Source organism: Cervus canadensis, chromosome 17 (assembly GCF_019320065.1).
Source record: "Cervus canadensis isolate Bull #8, Minnesota chromosome 17, ASM1932006v1, whole genome shotgun sequence".
In the NCBI taxonomy this organism is placed as follows: domain Eukaryota; kingdom Metazoa; phylum Chordata; class Mammalia; order Artiodactyla; family Cervidae; genus Cervus; species Cervus canadensis.
Window position 1 is genome coordinate 25,988,464 of NC_057402.1, and position 17,988 is coordinate 26,006,451.

The following is a 17,988-nucleotide window of genomic DNA, read 5'->3' on the forward strand; positions in this document are numbered from 1 at the left end:
GCCTAATGACCAGGCTGAGCGCCGAAAGGGATCAGGGAGGCTTCATACTTATAGGGAGGTTTGTGGAAGTGATAAGGGAAACGTCAATCAAGTGGGATATTTTGAGTATTCTTTTGTTGAGATGACACTTGTAGTTGGGCAGGGGGTGATAAGTCTTCTGGGTGGGTGTAGGGGGTGGTAGGTTTCCGGACAGGGGGTGATAAGTTCTAGATAGATGCAGCTGGCCTGGAGCATCAGGATGGAACTAAAGTTATGTTTTGTTTTCTCCAAAGTTAGATGATTCAGCAAGGGGCCTTTGAGACTGTTGTTCTCTTTTCTAGGCCCAAAAGACTCCTTCACCTGGGATGCCCCACAGCAGATGGCTGGCTTTGCCCCAGCTGGGCCTGCCTGTCTGCTTTGTGTGCACCTAACTTCAGACCTGCATCTACAAGGGTGTCTTGCTGTGATTCCACATATAAAATTCTGTGACCCAGGGCCCTTCTTTTCTTGGGGATCCAATGTGGAAATCTGAAGAACTGACATGTATTTAAAGTATTTTTTTAATGTATCTAAATGCTTATTTGGTTGATTAAAAAAATATTACACAGAGGGGAAACTATAAATAAGCAGATTAGGAGACCAAAACTAAACCCTTGAGTCGACAGGGCCATAGTTCACTCACCAGAGCTCTTTGACTTCAGGTTCAAGGTGGAAGGGCTCTATTATTAGAATATTATTAGAAAATTCTATTACTATAGAATATTCAGAGGCTGTTGGTTAAGTCACCTGATAAACTAAGCATCAAAGAAAGTAATAAAAGAACTCCTAGATTTAAGTTAACATGAGACGATTTCACTTCAGCCCTTAAAATGTTATTGATTAACTATTCTGTGACCACTGTGTTGACTTCCTGCTCTCCAGGCTCCATTCTCAGCAGGGCAGACAGACCACACATTGGGACAGAGCTAGATAGAGAGAGTGAGATGCCTTTTGAGTGAGAAAGTAATAGGCAGTTCCAATGAGAAAAAGTAAACTGCCCTACAGGGGATTTCTCGACACTGAACAAAATCTTGGTTGACATACGAAACTTCATGTTCCTATCTGGAATGAAAATTTAAGTTTTTACCTAAGTACTATTGATGCAATTAAATGTAGTCAGTTGACACATTGTTTTTAGATGCCCTTAGCATTTTTAGTGGAGTCTTCTAAAGAGATTTCCGTGCCCCCATTCTCATTTATCATTTACCACATTTTCTGTGTAAATCTGAAAGATTCTGTGCTTAATTGGGCTTCCCTGGTGGGCTGCCATCTATGGGGTCACACAGAGTCGGACACGACTGACGCGACTTAGCAGCAGCAGCAGGTGGCTCAAACAGCAAAGAATCCTCCTGCAATGTGGGAGACATGGGTTTGATAGCTGGGTTGGGAAGATCTTATTTTAGAGAGCAACAGTTAGTAGGATTGCGGAGGAGCCCCCAACTTCCTTCTGTCTCCAATCTGGAGGAGCAAAAGGGCTGGTGGTGGTTGTTTAGTCACTAAGTTGTGTCCGACTCTTGCAACCCCATGGACTGTAGCCTGCCAGGCTCCTCTGTCCTTGGGATTCTCTAGGCAAGAATACGGGAGTGGGTTGCCATTTCCTTCTCCAGCTAGAGGGCTGCTCCTCTGATTAAAGGGACTGTTCGACAGGAACTGATGTGCAGCAGGACACACACTCTCTGCTGCCACAGGAGGGAGACCAGCCAGCACAGTAAAGCTCATTCCCAGCCACCTCTGATACCCTTTTGGTGCTTTCTCCTTCCTAAGAACATATAGAAAGAAGATCAGCCCACCTGCTCAGCCTGGGAGAGGTCAAGACACCTTGGCATTCTGGCCTTTTTGTTTTTTCTCTCTAAAACCCCTCCCCTTCCCTTTCTTGAAAACTCTCCTTTATGGGGTCGCTGGACCCCAGATTTGCTGAGCCAGCTTGAGGAGGCTGAGCTAGATCTGCTCCAGGCTTTGGGGCACCTGTGCTCCCTCAACTGTCCTGTCCCCTCACGATGATGGCTGCATCTAACAAGCCATTTAAGTATTAAGATCCAAGAATCTGTTTGGTCTTGGGTTGCAGATCATTTAATATGAACCAGTTTAGGCAGAGGAATTCTCCTTAAGATCTCACCTAACTGACTAGAAAGTTACATTGGGGTTTGGGGCCAATGCCCTAATTGGTTATAAATCTGCCTTGCTTTTTTCCCACCATTGACTTGAGTGTGTATTTCCCTTGGGAACCTGGAAGAGAGAAGTGGCCATGAGAGGGCAAGATTTCCTGTGTCTTGAGATCCCCAGGCCAAAATCTATTAATAGCACTCTTTACTAGCATCTCCATTTCATTATTATCAACAGTCAGGCTTCTGAAGGGCTCAAGAAGTCAAACACATTTTTTTAATGTCTGAACGTTAGATGAGTTGTTATAAAAGCGCCTTTGTTCTGCACGATGCATTGTACCTGGATGAAAGAACTCATTCTAAAAGGAAAACACTGCCCTCCCCCACCATGCCAGAATCCATTGTTTGCCACAAAGGCAGCATCGACTTCAATAGGAGGTAGTAATCACATACATATACAATCATGGCTCAGTTTGACTTTTTTTTTTTTTTTAATCTATGAGAGTCTTTAGTAAACCTTTTGTAATATTTTTATTCTTTACTACTGATCTCTATGGCATTGCACAAAAATATCCCCCTGTTTTCCTCATTTCTCTGCATTATCCCCTGAGGTCAGTTTTATTTTAGGTGCTCAGTTCACAAAGTAAAACCAGGAAAGAAATCTGCCCATGTTTAGCTACAAAAATAATAGTTTCAAACCTGTTGTTCTGATTTCCTTCTTGGATGCTTTCTCATTGAGAATTACAGAACTCAGGCTCTAGTTCTCGCAGACACCTTCAGACTTCTGTCTGGAATGGACCTGAGCCCAGAGACCTTCCTTACCTTTAGTTGAACTAGATGCACATCCACATGCTTGCTGTCCGAGTCCTGTTGGACCGAATAGGTTAGGTCTCGGACCCTCTCTGAGGTCATCCGGAGCCAGGTCTCGATCTCAGGTAAGTGGAGGACAATCTTCCAGTCGGCCCCTGTGTGTAACGGGGGAGGCTTTTCGTACTGCTGGTCAGGATCCATGTCCCTCATCACCTCTTCTCCTTCACCCTGCTCCACAGTGGGCGTCAGGTTGATGGCCATGGGTGAAGCATCAGTAGCCATGGGATCCAGGTCCTGTGACCTCAGAGGGGAAAGTGTCACGCTCATGGTTAACATGGAGAAGTCTAAACCTTACTTCTTTCCAAAACAGCTGAAAGGCAAGAGGAAAGAAGAAAGCAAAAGTCAGACAAGATTGCCAAATAAAGGAATGATACTTTGCAGAAGAAACAAGATTTCTAAATTAAGCCAGCTTTCTAAATTAAGAAACCATAGCTCATAACAAAAACAGAAAGAGGTGCTCTGAGTTTCTACCAACTAGGTCCAAGACTCAGAATAAAACAGGAACACAAAACTGTATGGTAATGCCTACCCCAACATCCATTCTCTTCTTACTCCTTAATAACAAAATCCTAGTTTTCAGTTCTGTATACAGTGCCAAGAATTTAAAACTACATTCCCTGCCTCCATCGGAGCTCGCTGTGGTCATGTGGCTAAGTTCTGACCAATGAAATGCATGGTTTCTTTTAAGATAAAGTTGATTAGTTTACTAATGATCTAACTATGTCATTTATCTTTTTTCTGTAATCAATTTGACATAAAATAACAGCTCAGGATCTTATACTTTAAACATTTTAAATAGACATTATTTTTAGTTTCAGGAAAAACTTCTACTCGGGGCAATGGGTTCCTTGTCCTTTTCTAAGTCTTTTTCTAGTTCTATGCATTCAAGTCAGTTTATAGCCTCATTTCCCCATAGATGAAAGGCAGCTGATCAAAATATGAAATGTGATTATCAGAAAGTAGCTATATTTCCTTATATTCTTAAGATTAACTTAATAACAAAAACAAAATTATTTTACATATAAACATGGAGGAGGAATAAACAAAAAAGTTCCCAGTTTGACTTGGAATATGTCACATTCCATACAGGAATGAGCACAGGGAATAATAAGACTTATTGAAATGACAAAAGCCTTAAGAATAATTTATTCTTATGACATATTATTTCAGAAGCTTTCTAAATCATACTCCCTCTCCCAATTTCTTGATTTTTTAAATTACATGATAAGGGGGTTAACAGATGAATTTTTGAAAACAAAGTTATTTGCAAAGAGCAAAATATTATGTTATAAGGTAAGTTTATCACATTGGTACCTGCCTTAGTGAATGGTTTTAGGCTTCAACAGCTTTTCTGCACCTGATTGCAAGAGGGAGAAATCCACACCCCACATTTTTAACCACTCTCACATGCAACCTTTAAAATAACAATAATACTAGACTTGACTGTTTTTTAAAAACTAACAGAATCCTGCTCAAACTCTTCCAGAAAATTGCAGAAGAAAATGTCTCCATCACCCTGATACCAAAACCAGACAGAGATGCCACAAAAAAAGAAAAAAACAGGCCAGTATCACTAATGAACATAGATGCAAAAATCCTCAACAAAATTCTAGCAAATAGAATCCAACAATACATTAAAAGGATCATACATAGTGATCAAGTGGGCTTTATCCCAGGGATGCAAGGATTCTTCAATATATGGAAATCAATCAATGTGATACACCATCTTAACAAATTCAAAGATAAAAAAACATATGATCACCTCAATACAGGCAGAGAAAGCTTTTGACAAAATTCAATACCCATTTATGATAAAAAAAAAAAAAAACTCCCCAGAAAGTAGGCACAGAAGAAACTACCTCCACATAGTAAGGGCCATATGTGACAAACCCACAGCAAACATTATTCTCAATGCCAAAGAACTTAAACCTGATCCTCTAAGATCAGGAACAAGACAAGTGTACCCACTCTCACTACTATTACTCAACATAGTTTTGGAAGTCCTAGCCACAGCAATCAGAGAAGAAAAAGAAATAAAATGAATGCAGATTTATAAAAGATGAAGTAAAACTCTCACTGTTTACAGATGACATACTACTATACATAAAAAACCTTAAAGATGCCACTAGAAAATTACTAGAGCTGATCAATGAATATAATAAAGTCACAGGATATAAAAGTAATACACAAAATCCCTTGTATGCATATACACTAACAATGAAAAATCAGAGAGAAATTAGGGGGAAATCAATTAGAATGTATCAAAATTTCACTAAGAGGGATAAAACTCCAGAAGAGTGAGCTTTCTTATGTTCAGTCACTCAGTTGTGTCTGACTCTTTACAACCCCTTGAACTGTAGCCTGCCTGGCCCTTCTGTCTATGTGATTTTCCAGGCAAGAATACTGGAGTGGAAATACTGGAGTGGAGAAGGGAGTGTCATTCCCTTCTCCAGGGGATCTTCCCAACCCAAGGATCTAACCCAGGTCTTCTGTATTGCAGGCAGATTCTTTACCATCTGAGCTACCAGGTAATGTGTGTTATTTATACCAGATATGTCCGTAAGACTTTCCAGAGGAATAACTATGGAAGATTCTTGCTTCTGGAAGTTTGCATATTAAGGCTGATAACACAGATGTGGTTATATATGTAAAGGACAAATAGAGTAGATTAAAACAAATAAAAACATTAAAGAAAAATGCATTAATACCTGATTGCATCACACATAAGTAAAGGGCAAAGAAACCTTATATTCAAGCTGTGAAGGCAAAATTTTCCTGTATGTACCCTGTGACTCAGATGTTAAAGAATCTGCCTGCAATGCAGGAGACCCAGATTCGATCCCTGGGTCAGAAAGATCCCCAAGAAAAGGAAATGGCTACTCACTCTAGTATTCGTGCCTGGAGAATTTCATGAACAGTAAAGCCTAGCAGGCTACTGTCCATGGGGTTGCAAAGAGTCGGACACACTTGAGCCACTAACACTTCTCACAAAATTTCAACCTGCATAGGATGTTTTTATGTTTAGTTGTTCAAACTGTGAAGAGAATTCCCATAACCCAGTAAAGCAAAGCAATACTTTATTTGAAGTATATTTCAACTTCTGTCTATTTGTTTTCCCTCACATACAGCTTTGCCCCTGGGGAAGGAATACCGTCAGTGTCATAGCAGCAGAGGAAGCCCAGGAAGTGGCATTAGACTGACTAATCATCCATTTTCATGGGAACTAATTACAATAAACATTTAATTTTCAATTCCAGTAGCTCACAATTAAATGTACCACCCATGGATAACCACCCTCTATTTCTGGTTTTCACAAAATTCCATCTGATTTCCGAGATAAATTGATACTTTAAAGGAAAACTGCCTCATATTGTAGAGATCTACAATAACAGTCTTCCTGTGCATTTTTCCTGCCTTTATCTCAACTAGTCAAGCTTGCTTTCCCATCAAATTAATGACTCTATTTGAATGCAAACAAATAGTAGGAAATTCAGCACAACTCTATACATTCTTCCAAATTCTAAGTTTTGTATTTTTCTTTTACAGGGGGTTCATGTAATAAGATTCCTGTCCAGTCACAGATAAATTTGAGCGGGGTGGAGGGTGGGGAAGCCAATAGACCACAACTTCTGATGATGCAAATGAAGCACTGACTCAAGTACATGCGGATACCTACGCAGTTATAACTCTGGCTCTGAAGCTGTATGAGAGGAGGGATCAACCAGCTTTTTGGAACCCAGCGACCTCCTGTTCCCCTCCCCCATCAAATGCGTATCTGTGGTCACCTTTCCAGCATTAGAGATAATACCACCTTTATCCCAGCTGCTGTTAAAAATAACATAGATCTTCCCACAAATCCTTTCCTTTCCACAAATCCAAAGAAGATTCAACATTTAAAGTGCAAAAGGCAAAAGCAGTAAGGATTTTAAGACTTTAAAAAAAATCTTTGTGGGAAGGTTTTTCTCACCACACTGTATTTATCATCCTACAGAAACTGAAGAAACATGCCATGGATTGCTCACTAACAAGGACTGCTGCTGCTACCTCCCTGACAGTCCACAAGTTTTCCGTCAAAACCTGACGTTAGCAGAATACATTCAACGTGAATAAGACATTTAAATAAGGAGTGTGTTCTTTGACCAAAGTAGGAAGCAAAAAATGCAGCTACACCCGCATCAAAACTGCCCACCTCTTTCTTTCTCTTGTGATTTTCTCTGTTAAATAAAAGAACAGAAAAGCCAGAAATCTGCTGCTGTACTCACTGTAAATGCTTTTGTCTCTAAAGGTCCTTCAGGATTAAGTGCCTGGCTCCTCCTCCTCTCCCCACTTGGGTTCTCTTCTTATAGCCAAACAAGATAAAGGGCCCTATCAGGGCTGCTTCATGCCAGCAGGACACTGGCGAGCCTGTAGAGGACCAGCTGCATGCACTCTTAGTGCCCTAAATCTCCAGCAGAGAGAGGGCTACTGCACTGTCCCTATTTGGAAGCTAATGTATAAGCTCCAGTCCTGTGCAGTCATAGGCTGGCCTTTTGCGAACAAGCAGTGATAAGGGTGCTGAGAAAAAGGAGTTAGTTGCCAAAATGAGGATCACTATGAAAAAGAGTATTTGGGTGGACAGAGCACATCCAGGCATGGTTCAGAAGAATCAAGACCATATACCCCCAAATCAAGCAATTTTAAAGCAGGATAAATTTTAAAATGTACAAATAAATTAATAGTACTATAGCAACATAACCAGTTGACAAAGTCAATTTGAGCTAACTGCATTCAGGCCCTATCTCTTTTCTTAGGAAGAAACTGCTCTTCCCAAAACAAGAGCATCTTCATGTGTATAGTTTGAAAGATGGTCTTATCATCATGTAAATCAACCCCAAACCTAAATACTTACTGTCAATCTTCCCTTACCCTACTCATTCCGCAAAAAAACAAGTGAGAGACTAAAGCATAAGTCTAGCCAAATTGACAAATATGCTCACAACAAAGGACATGCCACAGAGCTGAGGTAGAGAAAATTAAGTTAGGCATCACTAAGTGTCCTTTCTTCTTTTTCTTCATTTTTTTGCTTTCGTATTCTCATAATTACTCTTCACAGAACCTATTCATAGAGACACTGAATTTTGAAAGAGGAAAAACAGTTCCACTGGAATGCTTTGGTTTTTGTCTGTGGCTAGCTCTCATGCTTTGACTGCATTAAGGAAAAATAAATGAACTCAAGAGGTGCACCCTATATCCGCTTCCAGGACTCTAGAATCCGGCTCTGCAAAGAAAACACAAAAACAAGCTTAATAAATGGCTTAATTAAATGTCTCGGCCTACCCAGATGAATGAGGCTCTAATTCATCACCTAGTTTTAAATCTTACAGCCTGTCTACCTCCCCAGCCTCTTGTGAGGTCAAGGGTTGAGAAATTTTAAGTGGCTTTAAGTTCTTTAAGAGGAGAGCCAAAGAATTCCTACAAAATAGTTAAATTTGTACTTAGGGGGATAAAGAGTGCCTTTTGTAAGATGCTCCTCAGGAAGTTCCCATCATTACCCACTCCTCCTTCTTCTTCGCCCTCCTCTCCCAGCCCCAAGCCCTCTAGCACTCATCTGGGTAATGCTGTTCAGTGAGATCACTGTGGTAACCTCAGATTAGGCTCACTTTCTAATCCTCCTACGTAACAGAGCAGCCTGCAAATGGGTATCAGTGAGAAGAAGAAGCTCAAGCTTCAAGTACACAGGCTTAAGGAGTAGGGAGGGGGATGAATATAGCCTGTAAATAGTGGGGCCCAGACAGATTTCTATAATTTAAAAGGTCTTCTAGGTGTTATCACTGATGTTCTCCCCCATCCTTTTCCCCTTTGATATATCCTTTGTATATGGCTGTCCCCTCAAGCAAATGGCTGATTTCATCCTACTAACCACACAGAGACCATGAGCCCTCTCCTGGGTCTCTTCTCGATCACTGCTAACTCCTTTGCCCAGAGCATGGGGTCTTGTGTCAGCCATAACACACTTCATCAATTGTCTTCCTTGCTTAACTCCTCCTCCCGCCCTCCCCCCACCCACCTCCTATTATTTAGATCCTCCTCCTGTGGCACGGACACCCAGACTGACTCAGTCAGTTATCACACCTCCCATGTCTTCCTTCCATCACTGCAGTGGTCCGTTCCTGTCACTCCAAGATTCAGTTCGCCACTTCACTCTCCTTGGGGTGGGGTAAGGAGCACAAACACTCATCAGCTGCAAATAGTGCCCATAGTCATTAATTTGTGGATCTGAACTCAGAGATGCTCATGAGTGTTCATATTTCTTACCCCCACTCCAAGTTGCTAATAATCACCTTTAAGCATTAGGCAGCCACCTTTCTGTTGTTCAAGAAAATGTCTTGGGGAGAACTGGATTTGTAAAACTAATACATAATTTATATATTCATTACTTTTGTCAATGCTATTAATAGAAAGAAAATGAAACGAGATTTATATCAAACCAACTGACATTACTGAGAATCAACTATATATAAGGCACCATGTGTATATGTAACTCATCAGATTACTTTCAAGGAAATTATAATTAATGGGGACAATTTCCCTTGCTCCTCTCTCCCCTTAGACACACACACACACGTGCACACACACTCATCTACTAATACCTTTAACATAGGCAGAATGTGGGCAAACAAAGCCCTGTAGGGGCCCTGTGGGGTGGCATTAATCCTGGATAGAGGAAAGATAAGGAAGAACCTGAAGAAGGAAACATTTGAGATAGGCTTGTAAAAGTGGGTATGATTTAGATGGGCAAAAATACAAGGGAGATGGGGGAAGAATTCCAGCCTGGAGGAAATACATGAACAAAGACACCTCAACATCAAGAACTGGGGAGAATTCAGTGTTGAGAGGAATTGGGAGCTTGATGGGATGGGAACCAGAAGCAATTAAGACTACAAGGTACAAAAAAAGAAAAAGTGCTGGAAAAAAAAAAAAAAAAAGACTACAAGGTAAGCTGCAACCGTGTTATAAGAACACTTTGAACACCATACAATGGAGTTTGAAATGAATCTCACAGGGATCAGGAACTCTGAAAAGACTGCAAAAGAAGAGAATAGAATTACAGTTGTGTGCTAGAATGAGACAGAAAAATCAATATACAAACTCTTATTTACCAAGAAAATTAAATGAGAAATAAGCATTATGAGAGAATCAACATCTTTTCCAGGCAAACTTCATCAATATAAAATGTAATCTTAAAAACTTCTTTATACCCCATAAAAAACAGAAAGAAAGACTGATTGAAACAGAAAGACCACAAGTCTGACTTTTAGATCAGAGTGATTAAAGGAGTTCTGTGCTCTGTTCTACCTACTCCATTAAATATAAAAGAGTTCTCCATTTTTAGCTCTCTATTAACCCTAGCATCATATATCTGAAGTGGAAAATTTTTTAGGAGCATTTTATGCAATGTTTTTACTTTTTTCTTGTTCTAAAATTTTTTAATTAATTAAAAAGTAACAAATAGTAATTCAAACATTATAAAAACAGATACTATTGAAGTTAAAAGCTACTTCTCTGTCCCAATATTTTCATCCCAAATCAATAAGTGATAAGAGGCTATTTATCTTTTGTGTCCTCCATATGTAAAGTAGAAAGGAAATGAACCCTAAAAGAAAAGTTGTCTTTTAAGATTCTGAAGCCTAAATTAGTCAGTTATCTCTATTAATGAAGCAATATAGAAGTGTTTGCTAGTTCAGTGTTGATTTACTAGGTACTAGTATGTATTCTACAGAAAGTTGTTACCGACAAACTCAAAGAATGTTGGGAAATTTCTGCAAAGAGACAGCCAACTGAATACATGTATCTGATTTGGCTCCCTCTAGAAACCTCACTAACACTACTGCAGTGGGGTTTCGGTTTGAAGTTTGTTTTAAGTGTAAACACTCGAGAATGCGAGGGAAAACAGTAATATTTTTGGCAGCTGAAAATCAAATGAATGTGATAAATGCCTTAGCCAACCCAAGAAAACAAAATCCTAAACCCAGTGGCACAGAGAGCAAAGAACCAACCTGATCTTACCTTAGAGTTCTTTAAGTATTTTGAAATTGGTGGAGTCAGATACCTCTGGCATTGGAGATGGAAAAGTACTTAGTGAAAAATTAACTTTACCCAAGAAAACTCTGGCCTTCCTTCCAACTCCTGAGAGGTAATCTCTAAACTTTTGGAATTTCCTGAGTGATAGGATTATTTTTGTTGTTCATGGTGGGCCCCTTAGTCTACACTAACAAGGTGATGCCTGATGGGAGCTAACCAGACAGAAAGACCATTAATGCAATTGGAGGGTTGGGGCCTTGAGCAACCATATGGGCAGTCATTCAATCATTCATGCCTAAGTAATGAAGCCCCAATACAAATTATCAACACTGAAGCTCAAGCTAACTTCCCAGGTCGGCAATACTCCTTGTATTGCTACCCCCAAGTAGCAGTACTACTTGGTTATATACCAAGTACAAGAGGTAATGCATCCCTAAGGACATAGAAGCTTTGTATCTGGAAACTTCCCAGTCCCAGATTCCACCCTATGTTTCTTCCTTTGGCTGGTTCTGATTTGCACACTTCTGCTATAATAAAACTACAATCCTAAGTATAGTGCTCTCCTGAGTTCTGTGAGTTGATCTATCAAATTATCCAATCTGAAGGAGTCTGTGAGAATCTCCAAATTTATCATTATCTGGTCTGAGTGAGGACGGTCCTGGGGACCCCAGAACTTGCAGCTGATATCAGAAATCTTGGGCAAACTAGACAGTCTTAAGGAACTGTACCCTTAACCTCAAGTTTCACCTAACTGTGGATAAAGGAGCAATGCTACGTTGAAAAGATTAATTCTGATTGAAAAATGTTTAGAGACATTAGAATTTTAGGTCTTTCCTTATTCTGTGTTGCTGGGTTGTTGCACTCACTCCGATTCTAGATGATTATTATTCAGAAAGAATCAACCAAAGGATCTCTGGACTTAGGGGCTCTGGGCAGTTGAATATAGCAGTACCTTGAAAATAGGTGAATTAAGTTAACAGGCATTCAGAGTGCTGAGACCCTGAGTCCTCCTCTGCAACTTGACTCTCCAAAGCCTTTATCCACCATTTAGGAGACTAGAGACACCTCCCCCACCCCCGCAAGCAGATCTGATCAGTCCAAGACACAATACAAAAATCTGGCACATCCAGATCACCATACAATGACATTCAGGCCTACCCACACACTCAGAGATTCAACCAGTTTTCTAGTCTCCTACTCCTAAATATGATTAGGCAGTTAAGGATTAGCAGAAATTAAGGAAAAACTCTAATTTGGATAACAGTCGCAAAGGAAGCAAACAAAAAACTTCACCTGGAGGAAATAGACTACGCAAGGAGAAGATGATTTGGTGAAAAATAAAAATTATCAGAGATAAGATATTGTATCCATGAAGAACAGAATTTTATTTTTTAAAATGTATAGAAAAAAGAAAAATTTGGAAAAATAAAAACATGATAGCAGAAAGGGAAATCTTAATATAGTGGCTGGAAATAAAGTTGAAGAAATCTCACAGAAAGTAAAGCAAAAGATAAATAGACAGAAATTAGGAGAGAGATAATCAGGGACCAATCCAAGAGGTCCAAGAATAGGAGTCCCTGAAGGTGAAATGAAAAAGAAAGGAAAATATCATTAATAAAATCTTATAAGAAAATGAAGGACATGAGTAAGAAGACCCACTCAGTGTATGAAAATAGACACACAATAGGGCACTTTATTGAAATCCAGAATACTAGGAAAATAAGATTTGGGTTAAAGGTAGAGGCATATACAAAGAATTACAAATTAGATTAATTTAGATCTCAATAGTAACTGTGATATTGTGATTTATAGTAAGAATATCTATTTTGTCCTTATCCCCATTTCTGGCACAGAGTTCCTAAAATTCTGGGAATGTCCAAAGCACAAGAGTAAAGAGATCATCTTTCGTTATAATATTTGTTCTTTTGTCCTTCTTACTGAACTAGCTCCAGAGCCATAATGATGAAAGGAGTGTCTTGTTATTCTATAAAGTCTCTTTCAGCCACACCTGAGTTTAAGTTAATGAGGTGACTTTCAGAAAGGATGGGGGCTGATTGCCAGGGAAACCAACCAGATTAAGAGATTGGAACTTTTGGTCCCACTGTTATAGCCACGCGTTCCGGGAAACAAACTCACTCAGAAGGACACTGCAGATAGTGCAGTGCAGTTTATTACACCGACAGGCCCAAGGGAGAGTCTCATCTTAGCCAAGGACCCCAACCAGCATTTGTGAAAATCTTTTATACCCCATGTGTACGTGTCCAAACCCACCACCCCAAATTCCTTGAAATTTACATAAACAAAGGAAGGGTAAATACAACTACAATAACCCCATCATTCACATGTTATGTGTTCAAACAGTTAATAATCAATAAGCTCGTGGTCACGTTCCAACCAGTTAATAATAGATAATCCCAATAGATATGGAAAAAATTTATGACCTTTCCGGAGGCAGAGGTGATTACGGTATGTTTCCTCTTAGGCAATGAGTAACCTGGATGTGATCTTCAATATTCCCCTGCCCAGAGGGGGTCTTATCCTTCCATTGTCATTCCCATAGGTGCAAAGCACAGAGTTCAGAGTCCACTGGAGAGGTGGCCGCGCACGACCAGCACGGACAGGCCTGAGATGGAGTCCAGGCCCTATGAATTCCTTCTTCACCACCCCTCAACTTTTAGGGAGGAGAGAGGGGCTAGAGGTTGAATCAAACACTAATGCCTATGATTTAATTAATCATGACTGTGCAATAAAGCCCCATAAAAACCCAAAAGGACAGGCTTTGGAGAGCCACCAGATTGGTGAACAAGAATGCATCCACAGGCTAGGTGGCTGGTACATCCCAAACTCCACAGAGACAGAAACTCCTGTGCTCAGGACCCTCTGGACTTTGCCCTGTGTCTCTCTTTATCTGGCTGTTCGCTCATATTCTTCATAACCTTTGTGACAAAATGATAATCTAGCAAGTAACCTGTTTTCCTCAGTTCTGTGAGTGGTTCTAATTAATCTAACCTGAGGAAGGGGTTGTTTTATAGTCAGTCAGTCAGAAGCACAGGAAAACAATCTGGATTTGCAACTGACACCTGAAGTGAGTAGCGAGAAGGGGACAGTCCTGTGGGCGAGCCCTTAACATGTGTTATCTGATACTATTTTCAGGCAGACTGTGCCAGCACTAAGTTAAATTACAGGATGCCCAGCCAATATCACTGAGTTGCTTTGTGTGGTAAAAACCACACACTCAGCAATGCCAAAAGTGAAGAAAAGTATTGAGAATAGAAGAGACAGACAGAAGTATGTTTTTCCATAATAGCAACATTGGAGACTAGAAGACAATTGTTTTTCTCAAGAAGAAGAAAGAACCCTGGCATATAATGGGATACTGAGAACAAAACAGTTTGATTAAAAAAAATCAAATATGAGGACAGGATAAGAGACTAGTCTCTTCACATTTAAGTTCATAAGAAAAGAAACCTCCCACACACTTTTCTCAAGAGATACCAGTCTCTTTGGTAGGTACTCCACCAAAACAAAGAGGTAACCAAGGAAGAGGAAGTTAAAGGATGCAACAAACAGCAAACCTATCACCCCAGGGTGGTAAAGAGGAGAAATTTAAGGATGCCAGCCATACACCAGGGCAAGGAAGGCATCCAATCCAGATTGGACCAGGTCAGAAGGCTCTCAGAAAGACTTCTCCAAACAGATGACACTGAAAGAAAACCTGATGTGAATGAACACAACAAGAAGATATTTGTTGATCTAGTGGAGCACTGGAGATTGAATTAGAGACAATTCAATTAGAGACACAGAAAACTAAGCAAATAATAACAATAAACTCTAGAAAAAAATTAAAAGGTATACAAAAATAGAATAGGAATTATATTATTCTATGTGGTTTAGTTAAAAATTGCATTTACATATTCTTAATATTAACACTAAATGTTGATGTAATCCAAGTCACATGTTTTTGCAGGAAGAACTGGGGGTAAGAATTGTGTGTGTGCACTCATGGGCATGTGTGCCTCTGTGAGAGAAAGTAAGAGAGAGGGATGGGATGGGAAAACAAGCTAAATAAATTCCTATCTTTCATAGTGAGAAGTCAATAGATAAAATAAGAGAAAAAATACTCAGGAAGTAGTCATGCCATTCAATTGTTCTAAGATGAAGGTACTTACCAAAGAATCAGCTGACAGATGAAAATGGTTGCCTCTGAAGAAATGGAAATGGAAAAGAAAGTCTAGAGGCTGCTGTTTGTCTAAAATCCCCAAGCTACCTGACTCTAAACTATTTGTGTGTAAACTCGCAAATTTAAAATACCTAGATTAAAAAATAAAAGCATTTCTTAACTGCAGGACAGGGTTTTAATAGACTCAGGTACATTGAGAATTTCCAAATAAGGAATAGGAATATATGACTTATTTGACTATGAAAATGATTACTTTTGCTTGCTTGTTTGGAGTAGAGAATGGCACAAGACTGGATGGGGCACTCAGTTATAATGCTAAGTTTAAAATTGTGCCTACCCACCTGTTAAAACACCCTAGTTTAAAAGACAAAATGCTTATTGTGACTCAGTTCAACAATAAGGTTATATTTGTTTCATTCAAATAATTCCTTTAAGAAATAAGTGCTTCCTATGAACTAAACCTGATCTCAAGATGAAAGCCACAGAAGATTAAGGGACCAAGCTGAAGATAAGGTTATTTCATTATTTGTCCCATGAGTGGATATGTTCTAGAGTGAATAACTATTATTTCTGACGACAACTGAATCAGACTAAAATACAAAATAATGAACTTAAGCCAGATCTTTCAACTAATAATACATTTGTTAGGACCATTCATGCTGCAACTTGAGAAACATCAAACGACTACCCACACTTCTATTCTTTCACCAACAGAAGGCATTTTACAGGTGAGGAACTTTCATAAAGACCAGGATTTTCAAAAGCATTATTTCCTATTCATTATTATTTCTTATTCACCCTAACCTCCCAGACATGCAAAAAAGATTTTCTTTAGAAGATTCTAATGTCAGATTTAAAAATACTAATGGAGATAGTAAGAGCTCTTAATATCTAAAGGTCTGATGTGATCACAGATCCTCCCTCTGAATGTTCTTTTTTACATAAAGAATAATTAAAGGTCTGATATTATATCTGCTTTTCAAAGAAACAATTCAGCAAGGTAAAATTATTTCAAATATTTTACAATGGTTTTGCTTAAAATGAATCAAGTTTATTAAATACTGTTAAATATTTCTGTCCATTCAGTCATCTAAATTGAAGATTGGTATCCCTGATAAAGTATGACTTGCTCCAACATGAACTGTTGCTTTAAAAAATAGTTCCTAGAATAAATAAAAATTATACATTATGGACCTGCAAAGAAAAATAAAATATATATTTTCCAGTAAAAAAGAGATAGAACAAAAATAAATATGGGCTTGTACTATATATGCTGGTAGGCAATAAAAGCATAGGGCATGGACAAGCTTAAGCTTTTTTCTTAATGAATTATTCATTCTCTTGCTTAAGGAAATAAATAGCAATAATAGAAAGTGCTGAGTAACAGCTACTGACTTAAAAGCCTCTAAAAAGAACCTGACAGATCCTTTAAGGACCCTAAAAACTTAGATTGAATACTACCAGATGCTCTGTCAGATCTTCCCTTCAGGAAACAGGAAAAAAATATTTTATTTTTTAAATGTAAGTTGTCTCCTCTAAATCCCAGGGAGTACAAGGGACAAAATGCTGAATATTATAACAGATCAACCTGTACTCTTTCCCAACTGCTTGAGAGCTAAAGCCTAGTAAGTTGAAAGCAAAAACCTTCCAGGCCTTGGATTTTATCACTTACCACTAACAAAGTTTAGCTGTGCTGTGGGAAGACAGCAGCAGATTCCCAGAGAGGTCATCATTTCCAAGCCTTTCACTTCTTGCTCTCCTTGGTAAGTCTTGGATAAGACTTTATCATCAAGCACATGAGAATCTGGCAGTCATCCAAGACCCAAGGGTCATCCAGATGCTTTAAAGCCAACTAAGCGTTTTATTTTAATTTTTCCTATCTTTCCTTCTTAGCAACAGTTAAATTTGATAGGGCACTCATAAACAGTTGTTCCTTCTCCATCAGGCTCAGAAAATCATCTTTGTATAATTTTTCAATTTAGATTTCACAATCATATCATACATCACATGACACAGCTATTTTGGGTCATACTTAGTCACTTACAGCTAAATACAAATGAACCTCAGACAAATTATGCCTGCCACAGCTTCTGTTCATTGTGCCCTTTGCCCAGATCCTGTCATCATTAACAGCTCCCTATGAGTCATTGATCTGGATACTCAACATCTTTTGAATGAATTTCTTCAACAAGAAATGTTACTTCATAGGTTTGAAAATGAACAATCCAGAATGTGTCATCAATACAGCTGACAACTTTTAGAACAAGAGTATTTGGAATGACCTTTAATTAAACTAGACTCTATAATGTGGGAGTTTTATTTCATTTTTAAATAATGTAAAACACAAACATCTGAGAGAATATGGCTTTTCTCAGCTTCCATCATAATGTGCAAAGTAACATGAAGAAAACAGATTTAGACAGATTTATAAGAAAGCAGAGAAATATTTTGCCCTGACAGTTTTATGTATACCATAGTTTGAGGGAGAAAAGGGTATTTAATGGGCATCTCACTTTGACACTTTCTTGGTGCTATGAAAAACAAGTGAGGCAACACTTGTTGACCCTCCCCCTTCCAGGAACTTCAGGCCCAGGAAAGGAAGAACTAGCAGTTTCTGTGTGGACTTACTTCTCAACTGAACTATAAAGAGAAAAGGTTGGAGAAAAACTGCTCTGAACATAAAGAATAAGTCTACTGTTTTTCCATTTTTTACCAGCTTTATTGAGATACAACTGACATATAAATGTGTATACACTT

The 17,988-nt window shown here is 39.0% G+C and overlaps 1 protein-coding gene across 3 annotated transcripts in view; it reads right to left on the reverse strand.

Moving 5' to 3' along the window:
- The window catches only part of AKAP6 (A-kinase anchoring protein 6), a 486,105-nt gene that overhangs the window by 375,302 nt on the left and 92,815 nt on the right, over window positions 1-17,988 (reverse strand). Inside the window, exons 1-2 of one of the 3 annotated variants that reach the window (XM_043489944.1) lie at window positions 7,253-7,397; window positions 2,943-3,300 (exon numbers count right to left, since the gene is read on the reverse strand). In XM_043489944.1, coding sequence (XP_043345879.1) covers window positions 2,943-3,266 — 324 coding nt within the window. In that variant the 5' untranslated portion in view covers window positions 3,267-3,300; window positions 7,253-7,397. Of the gene's footprint in view, window positions 1-2,942; window positions 3,301-3,519; window positions 3,621-7,252; window positions 7,398-17,988 lie in introns of those variants that run through there. The other 2 variants (XM_043489945.1, XM_043489943.1) reach the window with 2 other exon arrangements.